Source organism: Microcaecilia unicolor, chromosome 6 (assembly GCF_901765095.1).
Source record: "Microcaecilia unicolor chromosome 6, aMicUni1.1, whole genome shotgun sequence".
In the NCBI taxonomy this organism is placed as follows: Eukaryota; Metazoa; Chordata; class Amphibia; order Gymnophiona; family Siphonopidae; genus Microcaecilia; species Microcaecilia unicolor.
In genome coordinates this window covers 112,588,114-112,607,295 of record NC_044036.1, presented here as the reverse complement: position 1 = coordinate 112,607,295, position 19,182 = coordinate 112,588,114, and the positions used below count along the sequence as shown (strand labels likewise).

The 19,182-nt window shown below is 43.9% G+C and overlaps 1 protein-coding gene across 1 annotated transcript in view; it reads left to right on the top strand.

Annotated features, from left to right (window-relative positions):
- Positions 1–18,810, top strand: part of UHMK1 (U2AF homology motif kinase 1) — a 50,873-nt gene extending 32,063 nt beyond the window's left edge. Inside the window, exons 5-8 of the mRNA XM_030207445.1 lie at positions 619–695; positions 4,337–4,435; positions 8,074–8,162; positions 17,879–18,810. Of these exons, the coding sequence (XP_030063305.1) occupies positions 619–695; positions 4,337–4,435; positions 8,074–8,162; positions 17,879–18,025 (412 nt within the window). The 3' untranslated portion in view covers positions 18,026–18,810. The remainder of the gene's footprint in view (positions 1–618; positions 696–4,336; positions 4,436–8,073; positions 8,163–17,878) is intronic.
- Positions 18,811–19,182: the final 372 nt, after the last annotated feature.

The following is a 19,182-nucleotide window of genomic DNA, read 5'->3' as shown; positions in this document are numbered from 1 at the left end:
TGTTTAAAAAAATTTGGAAAATCTCAGAACTGAACTTGGTGTTGAATAGGCAGACGTTCAAGGATGGGAAAACATTTTTGTTGGGACCAGTCCAGAGTAGTACTTTGAGAATCTTTTCACACTGTCTTCTTTTGAGATTTTTGTAGAGTTTTGAGCAGAAAGGGTATGGGGAGGATACATGTACAGAAGGGACCAACTCCAGAAGCGGGCATAAATGTTAGCGTGTAAAGTGCGGCGACTCCTCACACTGTCCCTAGACTCCTCCCATGACTACTGCTTTCTCAAATTGTATACATGTGTGTACCTAATTGCACCGCATATACTCTTAGATATGAAAGATTTATAAAATTGGCTGCTGTTCTGGCTCTGCACACAGAAAAGGCCTTGCACACTCAGATCTTCACATTACTGCTTGAGATACAGGAGAGATGTTCTTTTCCAGAGCCATTAGATGGCATCACCCAAATGTATCCCTGATTCAATCCTGCTTGTTGAAGGAGATCATAGGTTTTAAATTGTTCTTTGAATAATGTACTCAAACCATTATTTGCGTGCTTAAAACAGTCACATTCTAAGCAGACATTTAGCCTGACGTGTGTTGTTATTTTTTCTTTCCAGCATGCTTCATGATCACCCAGGGAAAAGGATTACTGCTGGAGCAGCTTTGTGCAGTCCCTTTTTCAGCATTCCTTTTGGTAAACTGATTTGTTTTGTCATCTCGATGACACTTTCTGCCATTTGGCCTGCCAGTTTGAGCTTGCTTCTGACTTTGTGGTGGCGATGAAGGTAGGAGAAGGGTGGAATAGAAGAGTTTGAGTAAGGCCATACTGTGGGTCGAAGAGCTTAGCTGTAGTGAGCTGCAAACCAGGAAAGCTGGGATTCAAATCTCATTTCTCCCTCTGGTGATCCTTGTGACCTTGGCCATGACACTTAATCCCGCTGCTGCCTCAGGTACATACAAAGGTCCTATTTACTAAGCTGTGGGGCTATAAGACACATTAACTTGTAATGATGTGTATTGTTTGCCAGTAATATAGCTTAACAGAGAATTCTTTTTAACCACAATGTACATTAAATAATGTGCTGTGAAGTGACTCACTGTTATGAAACATTAATAATGCCGTTTGCATTACTACTACTACTAATATTAAACTTGGAAAGCTACATTATTCCTTGAAAATCTGAAGAGGTGGTGTTCAGTTCCCCTCCCCAGGGCCACTTTTACAAATCGGCAAAGGGTGCAGCTGCCCAGGGCCTATAAATAAAGGTGGACCTGAATACAGGGCCCAGTCCAGTCCAGCATCTTCTCTCCCTTCCCCTCCCACAGTACAGCTGTTTCCCAGAGATAAAAAGTGGCATAAAAGCATGAAGCCTTACACATAAACTTCATTGAGCCCTGCCACCCCTGGGAACTGTACCAAATGACTAAATGAAAAATGTGTCTTTAACAAAACCTTAAACTTTTTCAAATTGTATCAGTAAGTCCATTCCCAGCTTGTGGAATAACCAAAACAATGTATTGGAGGATAATTTCCCAGTGGGCTTTGGAAAGAAAGGGCATATCCATCCGATCAGTTAAAGATATCAAAGGCTGGTATGTAAGGTTTAGCAATAGAAGCACGATATGAAGGAATATTCTCATAATAGGCTTTGAGCCAATACTAACAGTTTAAATTCAGCCCTATAATGAATGAAGAGCCAATGATAATGTATGAATGATGGAGTAACACAATCTGAGCACTGGCCAAAAGCTGTATGGTAGCATTTTGTAAAGTCTATATTCTTCTCATATTTGATGATTATATAACTGAGTATACCATATTTCCATAATCAGTATGTGATATGAGAAGGGCATGTGTGATTTTTATTTATTCATTCATTCATGGCATTTGATATACTACAGTGGACGCTTGGTTCTTCCTGGGCCGAAAAAGGCCAGCTTGGAGGCCATGCCGCTGTGCCTCTTCTTTTTTTTGGAACTCTTCCAAAGAAATTAGGAGTGAGTTATCGTATGAAAAAGTTGGCCTGAAGACTTGTCTTTTTACGTTGGCTTTTAATACCCCTTTTTTTGAGTTTTTTTTTCCTTTGCCCTTGACTTTTTTTTCTTTTTTTTTCATTTCTAGAAGTACCTTACCCTACCACTCTTTCTCTCCCCCCTCCCTCTTCTCCCTGGTCCAGCCTCTCCCCCTGATTTTAGCCTGTACGGATGGTTATCTTTCCTATTTGAATATTGTAGTTCCTCTCTGTTCTTCTGAATTTTTGATACTATGTAAACCGCTTTGATCTGCTAAGTTGGCAAAAGCGGTATAGCAAGCCCAAATACACTAGTCTAACAAACTGAGGCATCTAAGCAGTTTACAGGAAAACTAAAATAAAGGAGAATTTAAAAGATAAGAGTTTTTAAAACAGAGGGGTGTAGGGATAGTCGTAACGGGGAAGAGATTCAGAAAGAGATGGGTCTTGAGTAGTTTCTTAAAAGCTGTGATTTTGGGCTGGTTTCTAATATGGAGGGGAAGGCTGTTCCACCCAGGTATGTAAAGGCATGAGATGTTGAGATGAAGAGTGGAGAATGAGGGTGTGGTTAACAGGTTTTTATCAGCTGAGCAGAGGCAATGTAGGGGAGTGCAAGAGATGAGATTGGTGAGATAGGAAATGGCTCTTGTAGACAAGGAGAAGTTGTTTATATTCGACACGTGTAATGATGAGGAGCCAGTGTTATGAAGAAAGGAGAAGAGTAATGTGGTCAAAGTGGTGGGCATTGTGGATTAATTTGACTGTGGTGGATTGGATCAGTTGAAGTCATTTAAGAGTATAAAGGGATGCTAGCATAAAGAGAGTTACAGTAGTTAAGATGTGATATAACAAGGGCTAAGAGAAGTGGACGAAGGAGTGTGGCAGGGAGTAAGAGTCATACAGAACGGATGCAGTGGAGTGCAAAGAATGAAGAGTGGATAATAGTCTATTTGAGGTTTAAAAGTAAGCTTAGTGTCAAAGATAATACCCAGAATTTTGATAGATTCTTTAAATGGAATTGGGTGATGGTTTTCCTGGCGGATTGTTGGAAATTTGGGACACTGAAGAACCCGTTCATTTTGTTCTACAGCCAGCTATCACGAGCTGTTGTGTCCTTTTTGGATTTTATTTACTTTTGCGCAACGTATTTATCTGACCCCTGAGGCAGGCGCAGTTGGCGCTGAAACAGCCCGTGTCGGTTTTTTTTTTTTTTTATTATTAAAGGATTTTAAACTGTTCCACTCTTAATTGTTGGGGGGCTGGACATATCCTTAGGTGGGGGAGAGGGAATGGATGGGGAGAGGGGGGAGGATTTTTGTCATGTTAGTAGTGGTTTTTGGGATTCAGCATGGTTACTTGTAATTGTGGAGTCTCTGGGATGGGGGGTGGGAGGGGAGGTTTATAAAAATCTGTAACAACTTTTGATGATAAGACAATTGTTTTGCTGTTCGTCAGGTGCCAACATCTCCTTTTAGTCGTCTGGGTAAATTTGAGGAAGCTATTTTAGTTTGCAAAGTATTGGCACTGATGTGTCTATCATAAAACTGCTGAAATAGAGCATTAAGGGGGTCAATACAAAATATATATTATTTTGCCCAGTTGAGAAAAGTTGCTCACTGTAGAGGCAATGAGTTTTTTAGTGTGGGATTATCAGAAACAAGGTCCCCTTTGTAGGTTCATGTTGCAGTTATGTATGTTGCCTCATGTATACCTGATTTTATTTGTTTTGCTGCTGGTTCTTGTCGTATATCTTGAATGCTAATAATAGATTTAAATATAAAATGTTAGCAGAGAGAGGGGCGGGAGGGGGGCAATTACATGATAAAAGCTTGATGACTATAAGTAGTAAACTGTTTTACCTATGTATTTATTTAGGATTGCATTGGTAATGTTTAGAATGTGGATTTTGTTTTGCAATGTCATCAATAAAAACTGTTGAACATAAACTGTTCCACTCTTGAAGGCCCATTTTGTATTCTTTTTGCTCTCCAAGTGACCTGACACAACCAGCAGTAGACCAACCTCTGCAACTCCCCATATTCTTGATCTTTGATCCATGAACCTTAGGATTTTATGGCTTCCCTCAATGGGAAAGGGGAGGGGGGCAGCAGGCAATTTTTCCAAATGGGTTATATGATAGTAATGAACCTCACACTTACATCAACCCAGCTGACTCTTTCCAGTTACATTTATCAAGTTTTATTGGTTTCCTCACTGTTTAATTTGATATGATAAAGATGTCTCATGCATTCATTCTAACTTTTATATTAGCTGTTGGATAGTGTTTTCCACTCAGTAACTTTATTTGCTTTCCCTATAACAGCTCCTCACGTTGAAGATTTAATGATGCTTCCTACCCCTGTGTTGAGATTGCTGAATGTGTTGGATGAAAACTGCCTAGAGGGAGGGAAGGATTATGAAGGTTTGTGTTCACTTGGCAGGTTGGAATTTTATTTTTTTAATACAGTATTTATTGAATTTATTTAGTGGTTTATTTGGATTTAGCTCTCACCTTTTCAGAAGTAGCTCAAGGTGAGTTGCGTTTAGCTACACTTGGTATTTCCCTGTCCTTAGAGGGTTCACAAACTAACAGGGCAATTCTATAACTTGGCACCTTAAATTGGGCATCTTGATGCCGTGTGCTAAGCACCAATTCTGTAACAGTGTCTTGGAGCTGAGATTCATTTATAGAATTTTGGGGCATACACAGATTACACCCTTTTTGGGTGTAATTGGGGAACACGACTCTTAGTATAACTTGTGGAAAAATGTGACACAGAAACACTTTAGTATTAGTGTAGTGTCTGGAAAGTAATTACGTTCCCTTTATATATCTGAGTCCTCATGCCCAAAATATACTGACACAACACCCTAATGAATTGCAAAAATGGATTACTTATTTACATAGTAGCAAGAGCAAAATGAATAGGCAAGAATGACAGATGGTCTTATGAAAACAGCTCAGAGCAAACGCATGTCAGTTAGACCCTAAGGTAGGCTTCTAGTATAGCCACATCCTAGCCCAATAGCACTGCACAGCAATTACATGGCAACTATACAGCCTGGGTGGAGATGGCACAAGACATCCAACAGGTGGCAGAGTGTTCCTCAGGCAGGTCAGTCAGTCAGGCAGAGCAGGGGCTGCACTTCAGATTAGATGTAAAGCAAACACCCATTTGCCTCAGATATGAGTGTCTCTTATGCAGAAATTGCAGACTGCATTTGGGTTGGTGATGTGATTCCAGGCCTTGTTATCGATGCACAACAACTTTGTCTCAGATGTTGTGAATTGAGGGGCCACAATATTGCCCCACTGGTAGCATGCTGAAGGGGCACCTTAACCATGAAGTTAATGTTCCATTAAACAGTGTGCATTCCTTGGTTGAAAAGGAGCCTCAAAGACTGAAACAGATTTGTTGATTCCAAATGTTGTGATGTGGAGATCCTAACGCTTTGCCACATGCGTGATGAGACAGGGTCATTCTGACCATGAGGTGCTTCTTACAGAAAAGTTGTTGTTGTTCACCCACAACCCAACCTTGGCAATATTTAGCAGTGTCCTTCTGCCTCAGTGGCGTACCAAGGGGGGTGGGGGCGGTCTGCCCTGGGTGCACACCGCTGGGGGGGGGGGGGGTGCCGTGCGCCTGTCTGCTCCGCTCGTTCCGTGCTCCCTCTGCCCCGGAACAGGTTACTTCCTGTTCTGGGGCAGAAGGAGCATGGAACGAGCGAAGCAGACAGGCACGCGGCACCCCCCACAGCAGGTAAAAATGCACCGGGGGGGGGGGAGGTGTGGCCTTTCGCCTTGGGGGAGGTGGCTTTTCGCCAGGGGGGTGGGGGGGGGGGGCGCATCGGCGATCTGCCCCGGGTGTCAGCCACCCTAGGAACGCCACTGTTCTGCCTGCATACAAGCTTGAGGCCTATCCAGGCAACAGGCCTTAGCATGAAGTTAGCCAGAGTTTTTATATGTAAGGTCAGGTTACTGATGCTGAATTGTACCATGTGTATATATAATGTTTCCTGTAGGGGCCTTTTGCTCTCACAGATTACTACATAAGTGAGCATCAATGTGCCTACATTTAGGCACACTCATACCTGTTTTGTGGCTGTCATAATTTGGTGCGGCTAAGTGTGCTATGCAGCAGGCAGTGCAACTTATAGTATTTACACTTTCAAACAACAACAAAACCAGGGGACACAAGATGAAGCTAGAATATGGTAGATTTAAAACAAGTAGGAAAAAGTTTTTCTTTACTCAGCGTGTAGTTAGACTCTGGAACTCGTTGCCGGAGAATGTAGTGACAGCAGCTGGCCTTACGGAATTTAAAGGGGATTTGGACAGATTCCTGAGGGAAAAGTCCATTGAACATTAAAATTTTTTTTTTTTTTTTTTTGGAGGGGGGGGGGGGGTTGCCGGGTTCTCGAAGCCTGGATTGGCCGCTGTCAGAGACAGGATGCTGGGCTTGATGGACCCTTGGTCTTTTCCCAGTATGGCGGTGCTTATGTACTATAAGGTGCGTGTATAAGTTGAAGACATATCCGTGTCCCGCCCATGCTTCACCCATGTGTATTCTGCCTTGCAGATATGCACTATAGCACTTACATGCAGAGATCTACACTGGTGGTTACTTTTTGCTTTACAGCTGGACCACAATACAGTTTTGAAACTCTTTTTAAGATACTTAGGTATGTTGTTTGTATTTTAGGTCAAAAGTAAGGGTTTTTCCTGATCTTTCTACAGATATACAGGTGAGGCACAAGGCTTTCTTAGCCCTTAGGTCCAGGGTTCAAGCTTTGGGAAGCGCTGTTTATAGAATAGTGCTTACAGTTCATTCCTGTGTCAAAAGTTGAGCTTTGGAATTTACAACAGCTGAAACCTGGTGTAGATGTCAGCCTAGAACTCGGTGCATTTCTGTGCATAAATGGTGCTATGCTGTATTTCCGCTTACAACTTTTTGGATCGCCTATGACCCCTTTTCGGTTATATGCTAGAGGTTTTAGTCATGGGTTATTATAGAGTACAAGACGATGTCGCTCAAATTAATTATTATTTTTAAAAATCATTTGTATTGAGTTTTCAAGAAAATTTAAACCAATATAATGTACAACAACAAAGAACAAATGGAAAAAAACAAATGCATTACATACAGATAAATGTGACAATTTAAGCATAAATATAAAAATCTAATTTCTAGTAGATGCTGCTGTTGTTTTGATTTGATGTAATGATCAAAAGGAGCCCAATGCTTCTTAAAAGCTGCAGATTCTTCATAGTTAAAGTACAAATTATCTTTCACAAACCCCTGTCTTGAGCTCCAACATAGCTGGGTTTTGGAATTGTGCTATCTTCATGGTGAAATTGATTGGCTGACCTTTTGGTATAAATCCAATGGACCCACTTTCTTTGCTGACATAACACAATCATCATTTTTTGTTCTTCATAGAGCTTATTGGACTCCTTTCAAGTTATCTAAACTAATCAGATCAACATATCCTCCAAAATGTTGGTCTTGTTCTGCACCTGTTGGTCACCTGAAGCATCTACTCTTTGAATGTTCCCATGTGTACACCTACTGGAATTTAATATAGAAAAGAATATGTGCAATAATTCCCTTCTCGCCTGTTGGTTTGACATATGATGTGATAATACTCTGTTCTTCAACCTCTAAACTTACATGAGGATCAATTAAGTTCAATTATTGATAAGACTTATTAATGCGTTGTTGATAGCTCATTAATTTAGTTACGTGTGCAAATTGGATCCATGCTGAAATTTCAGCACCAATCTTTCAGCACCATATATAAAATTTGGGGGATATATTAATGCAGCATACCTATGTTATTGTGTACATTGCCTTCAGGAGAACATATAGCTGTTGATCTTCACTGTATTCATTTCTAGCACAGTTTCTTGCTGCTAATTTGCATTTTAATGTATATGATTTTGCAAAAAAACAAAACCCAAACCACCAATAGTATGATGAGTATTGTATGTGTTTTCCTGACCTTGCTTGCCAACACACCTAAACCCTAGCTGTTGTTTGTTTGTTTTTTGCCTAATAGATGCAGTGGAAGACTTGAGGGAGGTATGTCAGAAATATGGACCAATTGTCTCTCTCTTTGTTCCAAAGGAGAATCCTAGTAAAGGCCAAGTAAGTTTTTATTAGACTCTCTGTGGTTATTACTATTATTGCTTTGAAAGCCCATATAAATTATCATGCCAGTAACATTTGAGTTGGATTCATATCAGTAGTTACAATTTGTTCTGGATATTTGTTTCCTTCAGACAACAGAACAAATCAGTCACACAAGAGGTGAGGTGTGGTGTGCCATGGGTCTAAGACGGAACTATGATAGAGGGAATCCAAAGCACACCAAAAAAGGTACAATGGGCCTTCAACGTTAGGGCATCAGTTCAGAATTTTATTAAGCAGACCCAAACACGGTCCATGTTCTGGTGAACCCGCCTTTGTCAGGGGTCTTACAGTGCTCAAAAGATTCAACAGTGTGAGACCATCAAAGGATAATGCTGATTCTTAAGTCACAACAATGACACAAGTGTGAAAGTAGAAATAAACTTTCATGTGGTACCAGAGCAGAGTACTTCGTGAAAGTTTTTCTACTCTCACACTCGAGCCTTTTGTCGGTGTCATTGTTGTGACTTAAGAATCAGCATTATCCTTTGATGGTCTGACACTATTGAACCTTTTGAGCACTGTTAAGACCCTGACCGAAACACGGATTTGGCGGGTCTGATTATCAAAAATCTGAATTGACGCCCTAATCTTGAAGGCCCATTGTACTTTTTTTTGGTATGAGTCTGAGATGGGTCAGCTCTCTCAAAGCTCAGAAACAACAACAAAAAAATTCTGAGCATGTGTTGGTGGTTTTGTGCAGCCACCTTGTTTTCTTTGACCATATTTATCTCATTTGAGGACATGCCTTTGTCATAAACATGTTCAATGTGAGTTACAATATTCAAACCATAAATTTACAATAAATTCTCACCACCCTACCCTTGAACGCACCAAAAATCCAATAAAACCTCATCTCCGCTCGAGAACATATACAACTACCTGTGTCTGACCAGTAAAACATGCCTAACCAAAGGCACAGTAAACCCCATAATCCAACAAAATCACAAATGGCACATTTCTAACACTTTGCCAGAATGCCTGTCCTAAAAGTCAGGCTTTAACTCTTCATATGAAATGTCAAATAGTTCTTTTTCGTATAGCTCAAAGGGGATGACATTCCATTGTTGAGGAGATACAAGAGCAAGTGCCCACCATCGTGTGGCTTTTCTTATTTTTCTCTTTATTTTGTTTAAAAAAAAAGAAAGAAAGAAACCTTAGTTTTTCTTTTAGTTCTTTTTCCCGCGTCGTTTCCTTTTCGTTGTGGCTGTTTTTAGGCCTGCTCGGTTGGTTTCTTTTTTTTTTTTTTTTTTTGGTTACATTTGTACCCTGCGCTTTCCCACTCATGGCAGGCTCAATGCGGCTTACATGGGGCAATGGAGGGTTAAGTGACTTGCCCAGAGTCACAAGGAGCTGCCTGTGCCTGAAGTGGGAATCGAACTCAGTTCCCCAGGACCAAAGTCCACCACCCTAACCACTAGGCTACTCCTCCACTCTACTCCTGGCTTTTTTTGTTTGGCACAATTGCGTCTTTTGATTTAGCTGGCGCTGTCTTCCCTTCCATGTCATCGAAGACTCCCAGTGGCTTCAAATACTGTACTCGGTGCAACCGGACCATCTCAGGCACTGATACCCAGTCGTGGTGCATTCAGTGCCTTGGGCCTGACCATAGCCCAGCTCGTTGTGTCCTTTGTCTTTGTATGAAGAAAAGGACTCAACTTGCTCGAGAAGCCCAACACGAGAAACATTTTGGGGCTCGGTCCGGTCCTTTGACATCTGCATTGAGGTCAGCGGCGTTGGCATCGAGGGATGCATCGACGTCTGAAGTGGTGGTAGGGATGGCTGCGCAGAGACCAGGACACACTGGGAGCAGCGAGGCATTGAGTGGGTCTCCACCTGCCTCAAGGCCTCCTGCTATTTGACGTGGGAATTTGATGTCATCCTCGTCAGCACCGAGGAGTCTCGGTGAGGTGCATTGAGCGAAGGCTAAGAAGCACTGACACCATTCTCCATTGACACATGGGTTATGGGAGCTCCCAGAGCGCCAAGGGATTCAACAGCAGGAGGACCGCTCTCCCCCTCCATTCAGGAGGTGTTGATGTGCTTCTCTCCCAGCAGTCCAGTTACTGCTCCCGAACCCCTGCCAGTTCTGCAACCTGCTGTCGCACCAGCCCCTCAGCCTTTCCTGATGACTGCTCTCGATGAGCGGCTCCAGGCCTTGCTTCCAGAGCTACTGGAAGGACTGCTGCAACGCACTGCATCGGCGTCGGAGGTGTTTGCACCTACTGTGCCATCTGCTGCAGCTATGTCTGGCCCTCCACCCATGGTGAGGTCTCCGACTTCTGCGCCACTTGCAGCTCCGGTATCGGCTGCCACCCAGGCCTGTTCCCCATCAACAGTGATGGAGGAACCTTTGCCGCAGTCCATGTGGGAGTTGGCCCCTCGACATCGCCCTCGAGACCATGGGTCTTCGGCATCGAGGCGGGTTCAGTCTCGGAAATCACTGAGGGAAGTGCTCTCCAACACTGAGGAGGAACGCTCATGGGAGTTAGAGGAAGATCCCAGGCACTTTTCCTCAGATGAGTCCTTTTGGTATTCCTTCTGAACTTCCCCTCCACCTGAAAGGAGACTGTCCCCACCTGAGAGCCTCTCCTTTTCATCTTTTGTATGAGAAATGGCTCAGGCCATTCCATTCCCCGTAGAAGTGGAGGATGAGACCAGGGCTGAGATGCTTGAGGTCCTGAACTACACTTCTCCACCTAGAGAGGCAGTGACAGCTCCTTTGCGTAAGGAGGTTTTAATGCCCCTGTATAAGACGGTGGTGAGGCCCCACCTGGAGTATTGTGTTCAGTTTTGGAGGCCGTATCTTGCGAAGGATGTTAAAAAATGGAAGCAGTGCAAAGAAAAGCTACGAGGATGGTATGGGATTTGCGTTCCAAGACGTATGAAGAGAGACTTGCTGACCTGAACATGTATACCCTGGAGGAAAGGAGGAACAGGGGTGATATGATACAGACGTTCAAATATTTGAAAGGTATTAATCCGCAAACGAATCTTTTCCGGAGATGGGAAGGCGGTAGAACGAGAGGACATGAAATGAGATTGAAGGGGGGCAGACTCAGGAAAGATGTCAGGAAGTATTTTTTCACGGAGAGGGTGGTGGACGCTTGGAATGCCCTCCCGCGGGAGGTGGTGGAGATGAAAACGGTAACTGAGTTCAAACATGCGTGGGATATGCATAAAGGAATCCTGTGCATAAGGAATGGATCCTCAGAAGCTTAGCTGAAATTGGGTGGCGGAGCAGGTGGGGGGAAGAGGGGTTGGTGGTTGGGAGGCTAGGATAGGGGAGGGCAGACTTATACGGTCTGTACCAGAGCTGATGATGGGAGGCGGGACTGGTGGTTGGGAGGCGGGAAATACTGCTGGGCAGACTTATACGGTCTGTGTCCTGAAAAGGACAGGTACAAATTCAAGGTAAGGTATACACATATGAGTTTGTCTTGGGCAGACTGGATGGACCATGCAGGTCTTTTTCTGCCGTCATCTACTATGTTACTATGTTAGGTACTGAAGGAAGTTCTTATGCGGAATTGTGCATCCCCTCTGCCCCAATACTTCCCAAAAAGATTCCCAGTATAGGATCCACGGGGAGCCTGGATTGATGAGGTCTCACCCCATGGTGGTGGATTCCGCCCTCAAGAGAGCCAAGAGTTCTAGAGACTATGCTTTGGTGCCCCCGGGCAGAGAAGCTAGGACCTTGGATTCTTTCAGGAGAAAAATGTATCAGGCCGCCATGATCATTGTCCGTATACAGTCATACATGCTCTTCACGAGCACTTGCGGAACTCGGTGCGGCAGCTGTGTCTAGTCAATGCCCTCCCTCTGGAGCATGCTGAACCCTTTCAATAGCTGGTCAAATAGCAGAAGGCATATCGTAAATTTTTGGCCAGGGGCACTTACAACACTTTTGATGTAGCATCCTGGATCTTGGCTTTAAGTATAACGATGCACAGACTCTCATGGCTGCGTGTTTCTGACCTGGACCATTCGGTCCAAAAGAGGATTGCGGATGTTCCTTGCTGGGGGGATAATCTTTTTGGAGAGAAGGTGGAAGATCTAGTTGACCAGATCAGAAAGCATACAGATGCTATGACCTCTCTCTCCCACTGGGCGCCTTCTGCTTCCACCTCCTCATCCAGGAGGTTTTTTAGTGGTCTCCAGAGTGCTCCCTATTCTTGTTCTAAGCATAGGGTACACTCCAGTGTCTCGCCAGCCTACTCAGGCTCAGCGCCAGCACGCTCGTTCTCGTCAACAACGTGCACCCAAGGTCCCTGCTGCTCCCCAGCAAATGCAAGGTACGAGTTTTTGACTAGCTCCAGCAGAGCATAGCCACCATAAAAGTGTCTGTGCTGGATGACTTGCCGGTTGGGGGGAGGCTGATGGTTTTCCCCAAAGGTGGCCTCTCATAACCTCCGACTGGTGGGTTCATCAAATAGTCCGTTTAGGATACACCCTCAGTCTGGAATCCAAACCTCCAGATTGCCCATCAAGAGCTCATTCCTTCAGCTTTCAGCACAAGCAGGTACTTGCAGAGGAACTCTCCACCCTTTTAAAGGCCCATGTGGTTGAACCCGTTCAACCAGGGGAAGAAGGGCTGGGATTCTATTCCTTATAGTTCCTTGTGCAGAAGAAAACAGGGCGGATGCGTCCCATCCTAGACCTGAAGGCCCTGAACAAATTCCTGGTCCAAGAAAAGTTCAGGATGATTTCCCTAGGTACCCTTCTCCCATGATTCAGGAAAACGATTGGCTATTGCTCTCTGAACTTGAAGGACGCTTACACTCACATCCCGATACTTCCAGCTCACAGGAAGTATCTTCGATTTCGGCTGGGAACACAGCATTTTCAGTAGCGTGTACTGCCCTTTGGCCTAGTGTCAGCTCCCAGATTATTTACAAAATGCCTAGCGGTAGTTGCAGCGTTGCTACGCAGTCTGGGAGTGCATGTGTTCCCTTATCTCGATGATTGGCTGGTGAAGAGCACCTCGGAGGACGGGGCTTGGGACTCCATGCGGAGGACTATTCAGGTGCTGGAGCTACTAGGGGTCCTAATAAATTACCCCAAGTCCCATCTCAACCCTGTTCAACAATTGGAGTTCATAGGGACTTTGCTCGACGCGAGAACTGTTCAAGCCTATTTTCCTGAGACACGGGCAGACGACCTTCTGTCTCTAGTATCCAAGGTTCGACAGCAAATCACAGCTCGGCAGATGTTGAGACTCTTGTGCCACATGACCTCCACAGTTCGTTACACCCATGGCATGTCTTCACATCAGATCTGCTCAATGGATCCTGCCTTCTCAGTGGTGTCAAGTCACTGGGACTCTAGAGGATGTCATCCAGATGTCCACCGACCTTGTACACTCTCTTTACTAGTGGACAATTCGGTCCAATTTGACCATGGGTCATCCATTCCAAATTCCTCAGCTGTGAAAAGTGCTGACGACAGATGCATCACTCCTGAGCTGGGGAGCTCATATAGATGGACTTTACATTCCAGGAGCTTGGTCCCTCCAGGAAACAAATCTTCAGATCAACCTCGAGCGATCTGGAACGCGCTAAAGGCTTTTAGATATCGGCTGTCCAACCAAGTTATCCTAATTCAAACAGACAACCAGATTGCAATGTATTACACCAACAAGCAGGGGGCCACTGGATCTCGCCCTCTGTGTCAGGATGTCATCCAGATGTGGCTCTTGGCACCCCGTCATGCCATGTTTCTTCAGGCCACTTATCTGGCGGGCGTAAACAACAGTCTGGCTGACAGACAGAGCAGGATAATGCAACCTGACAAGTGGTCCCTGAATGTGGGCATAGCCCACAAGATCTTCTGAGCATGGGGCACACCCTCGGTGGATCTTTCTGTCACTCATTACAACCACAAAGTCCCTTAGTTTTGTTCCAGACTTCAGGCCCATGACAGACTAGCATCAGATGCCTTTCTCCTGCATTGGAAAACAGGTCTTCTGTATTCGTATCCTCCCATACCTCTAATGGGGAAGACTTTGTTGAAACTCAAGCAAGACCATGGAACCATGATTCTGATTGCGCCCTGCTGGCCACGTCATATATGGTTCCCTCTTCTGGAACTGTCCTCCGAAGAACCGTGGAGGTTGGAGAGATTTCCGACCCTTATCACTCAGAATGAGGGGTCGCTTCTACATCCCAACATCCAGTCTCTGGCTCTCATGGCCTGGATGTTGAAAGCCTAGAATTCGCTTCCTTGGATCTTTCGGAGGGTGTCTCCCAGGTCTTGCTGGCTTCCAGAAAAGATTCCAATAAAGAGGTGTTACTCTTTCGAATGGAGGCGGTTTGCCATCTGGTGTGACAACAAGGCCGAATATCCCCTTTCTTGTCCTACACAGAACCTGCTTGAATACCTTCTACACTTATCAGAGTCTGGTCTTAAGACCAACTCCGTAAGGGTTCACCTCAGTGCAATTAGTGCATATCAGCGTGTAGAAGGTAAGCCTATCTCTGGACAGCCTTTAGTTGTTTGCGTCACGAGAGGTTTGCTTTTGTCAAAGCCCCCTGTCAAACCTCCACCAGTGTCATGGGGTCTCAACGTCGTTTTCATCCAGCTGATTAAAGCTCCTTTTGAGCCACTGAATTCCTGCCACGGCTGTTACTTCAGCTCGTAGGGTCAGTGAGCTTCAGGCCTTAGTAACGGATGCACCTTATATTAAGTTTCATCACAACAGAGTAGTCCTCCGCACGCACCCTAAGTTGCTGTTGAAGGTGGTGTCTGAGTTCCATCTGAACCAGTCGATTTGTCGTGCCAACGTTTTTTTCCCCGTCCTCATGCCCACCCTGGCGAAAGCAGCTTGCACACCTTGGAGTGCAAGAGAGAGTTGGCCTTTTACATGGAGCGGACAAAGCCCTTCAGACAGTCCGCCCAATTGTTTGTTTCTTTCGATCCCAACAGGAGGGGAGTCACCATCGGTAAATGCACCATTTCCAATTGGCTAGCAGATTGCATTTCCTTTGTTTATGCCTATGCTGGGCTGACTCTGGAGGGTCATCTCATGGCTCATAATGTCAGAACCATGGCTGCGTCGGTGGCTTACTTAAAGTCAGCCTTCATTGAAGAGATTTACAAAACTGCGACGTCTTCAGTCCACACATTCACATCTCATTACTGCCTTGAGCAGGATACCTGACACGATAGTGGGTTTTGGCAGTCAGTGTTGCAGAATCTGTTTGGGGTTTAGAATCCAACTCCACCCTCCTAGGCCCGTTTTATTCTTTTCCAGGCTGCACTCTCAGCTAGTTTGTATATAGTTTCAGGTTAATCTCAGTTATGTCCTCGCCGTTGCAAGACCCAGTTGACCAAGGTTTATTGTTTTGGGTGAGCCTGGATGCTAGGGATACCCCACTTGTAAGATACAGCTGCTTGTCCTCAGAGAAAGCAAAGATACTTACCTGTAGCAGGTATTCTCTGAGGACAGCAGACTGATTAATCTCACAATAATCACTCCCCTTGGAGTTGTTTTCTATCTTTCTTTCTTATGCTTTTCACTGAACTGAGGAGCGCGGTAACGCGGCGACCGTGAAGGCACTCACATGGATGTGCGTCGCACTCAGAAGGCTGAAGCAAAGTTTTTGCTATATGGAATGCCGGTTCCCGGGCCGGCGCAGATTGCCGACCCACTTGTGAAAATAATCAGCCTGCTGGCCTCTGAGAATACCTGCTACAGGTAAGTATCTTCTCTATTTCCCACACTTTTTTGATTGCTGTCACCATTTTCATCCTCGCTACTTCCCAAAGAAGAATATTCCAGGCATCTATCATGTTCCATGAAAAAGTATTTCCTTCAGTGGCCCCATTTGCAGCTTGATTTCATGACCTCTAGTTCTGTATTCTCTCTGATTTTGGAAAAGGTTTGCTTGTTCATTTATATCTTTCAAGTATTTAAACATCTGTATCGCATCTCCCCTCTCCTTCCTCTCCTCCAGGTATATGCCTTTTGGCGGAGATCCCATACCATTTTGGCCACTTTTCTCTGAACTGTTTCAAGTCTTTTTATGTCTTTGGCAAGATACAACCTCCAATCTGAACACATTATTCCAAGTGTGGTCTCACCAGTATTGTGGCCCTTCCAGATGTGAAGGTTTACTTATTACACAAAAAATAGACATAAAGTGAAAGGAGGAAAAAATAATTCAGAAATACCTCATATCTACTACTTAAGAACATAAGAAAGCCATACTGGGTCAGACCAATGGTCCATCTAGACCAGTATCCTGTTTCCAACAGTGGCCAATCCAGGTCACAAATACCTAGCAGAAACCCAAATAGTAGCAACGATATCTATAATAAAACTTGTGTATTTACATGAGTAAATGTATTTTGTCATTTAAACACTTTTGATTATTTTCTTAATCTGTACTTGCAAAAATGTATGTTACTGCAAGACCCATATTTATGAAACTATACATAGTTTACATTTTAAATCTTAGAAGCCAGAAGCTTAATTTTTTGAGATGTGGACCAAAAGGACTACTATATATACTTGTCTATAAAAATCCCATGGTCTTATCAATGGCTCATTGACTTATCAGTGCTATAGCACTCTTGCTATTGTTAGCTTGCTGTGCTGAAGTTACATTAGTGCTCTGTGTGTGTATGTATATATATCCTTGGTGTGGGAAGAACTCTTAATTCAGGGTGAGTTTATACAGTGCTTAAAATTTAAAGAGAAAAGGTTTGGAGGAAGTGGGAACTGATAAAAATAAATAGTAGTGATTGCTTAAAATCTGTAAAGGTTCTAGCTGATTAAAAGTTTGTTCTCAGCATGTTCATTGAGAGAAGGAGACGTCTACAAAAAATTTGCATGACAATTACCTGGAGTCCTGGAGACAGCTAAAAGCTATTTGATTGGCTGATGCCTCAAGCAGTAGGCTTAAAGAAGAAGTTGAGTTGTTGGTGTGCATAGAGTTGATAAGTGAATTCTGATTTTCTTTTACTAAAAATCAACCAACCAAAAAGCAAACAGGAGTGTAAGTGCTGAGAAATATGGATTCCTGAATAAAGCATTCTCCTTGGATAGGAAGGGTGTCTGATTTGTGAAAATATTTTCCTAGAACATTTTGCTTTAGTGAACTTGCCAAAGTTTAAAGAGAGAGAGTGGTGAATAAAATTGAATCGAAAACTTAGCAGTGAGGGATGTAAATATATGTCACCCTCACATACTGAAATCTGATTTAGCTTAAAGCCAAAAGAAAACTATCTGTTCTGACCCCTGTTGAAATCTGTGAAGCTGTGGGCTATAGGAAGGGGGGGGGGGGGGGGGGTTGGAAAAGGCAGGGGACATGCTGGAGGGGAGAGAGGGAGAAATGTTGGACATGGAGATGGAAGTGGGGGGGGATAGAGAGGGAATGGCGTGAAACCCAACCTCGACTTATATATGGGTCACAACATTTTTGGCTATATTTAGTCCTAAAACTGCTCTCGATTTATACATGAGATTGACTTATAGTTGAATATACACGGTATTCCCAAAACATGCCCATTCACTTAGTATGTTACAAAGTCATTGTAGAAAAGCAGAATGCATTGTGGGGCGTTTTTGTTAGTTCTGCTCCATGTTCTCCCGTTGAAGTATTGTGGTAAATCAGGATGTTGGGATGACTTGTCTGAATGTATCTCACTGAAACTCCTGTTTGTCTTTACAGGTCTTTATTGAATATGCAAATGCTGGTGATGCCAAAGCTGCTCAGAAAATGTTGACTGGAAAGATGCTGGCTGGCAAATTGGTGATAGCTACTTTTTACCCACTGAGTGCCTACAAGAAGGGGTATCTGTACCAAACCTTGCTTTAGCCAGTGACTGCTATCCTGTGATATCCTCCTGCTTTTACTGTGTGGGCTAACATGACTTTTGTAGGACTCTAGAAGGTGCTTCAATGATCACCATGGAGTAAACATGCTCTTTGCAAACTGCACTGCTGAAGAATTGCAGCAGTTTGTGATGTCTACCCGGAAGTCTGTGCTCACATTTATAGCACTTGCATGGCATTTCTGGGGGGCCCTGGCTCCCTGCAACAGGCACACAGTTTTCATTGTTAGACGCGCACATCTGTCACAGAAATGTGTAGTGTATTTACGGGTAAGTTAGAGCTGGAATAAAACTTATGATTGGGTCTTGACTCTTGCACATAGCAGATAGCTTTGTGATATGCAGCACCTTACTTAATATGAGAGTGATACATTTTTAAAGGAAGGACTACATAGCTAACATTACCCACCAGCATGGTTTATAGCCTAGTGTTTTCAGAAGTGATTTGGTTCTGCCTTGCAGTATGCTTCAGTCCTGCTCGATGGAGTTGGTGTATCTTGGCTTTTGACCTTTTATAGCAACTTGATCTAATATCTCAGGAATTTGTTGGTGATAAAAATGTGTGACAAGGATCTGTCTTCCCCAGTCTGAATTCTCATTAGTACAGTGCAAACTTACCTTACAGATACAGCATCTGTTGCAGTTTACTACTTTGCATAGATGATTCTCATCTATTTTCTTGAACTTAGACAGTTTGTTACTGTAACATAGTAGATGACAGCAGATAGTTCTGTATGGTCCATCCAGTCTACCCAAGATAAACTCATAGCATAAGGTATGATGTGATACTACATATGTACACTTGATCTTGATTTGTCCTTGCGAATTTCAGGGCATAGACCGTAAACGTCTGCCCAGCCCTAGCCTTATTCTCCAACTACTGAAGTTGTCATCGAAGCCCCACTCCAGCCCATCCAAATCTGTTCAGCCATGATCAGGGCACAGACCATAGAAATCTGCCCAGCACTGGCCTTGTTCTTCAGCTACTGAATCTGGAATGTAGCTATCTCTAAGGCAGTTATCCATTCTGAGCTCCCTGTGGGTTGATCTCCGGGTTCTGCATATGGTAGCTGGAGAGCTGTCCTTGGTACAGATCAAGAGGTGCAGCTGTGCCTTTGGAAAAGGCAGCTTCTTGGCATTG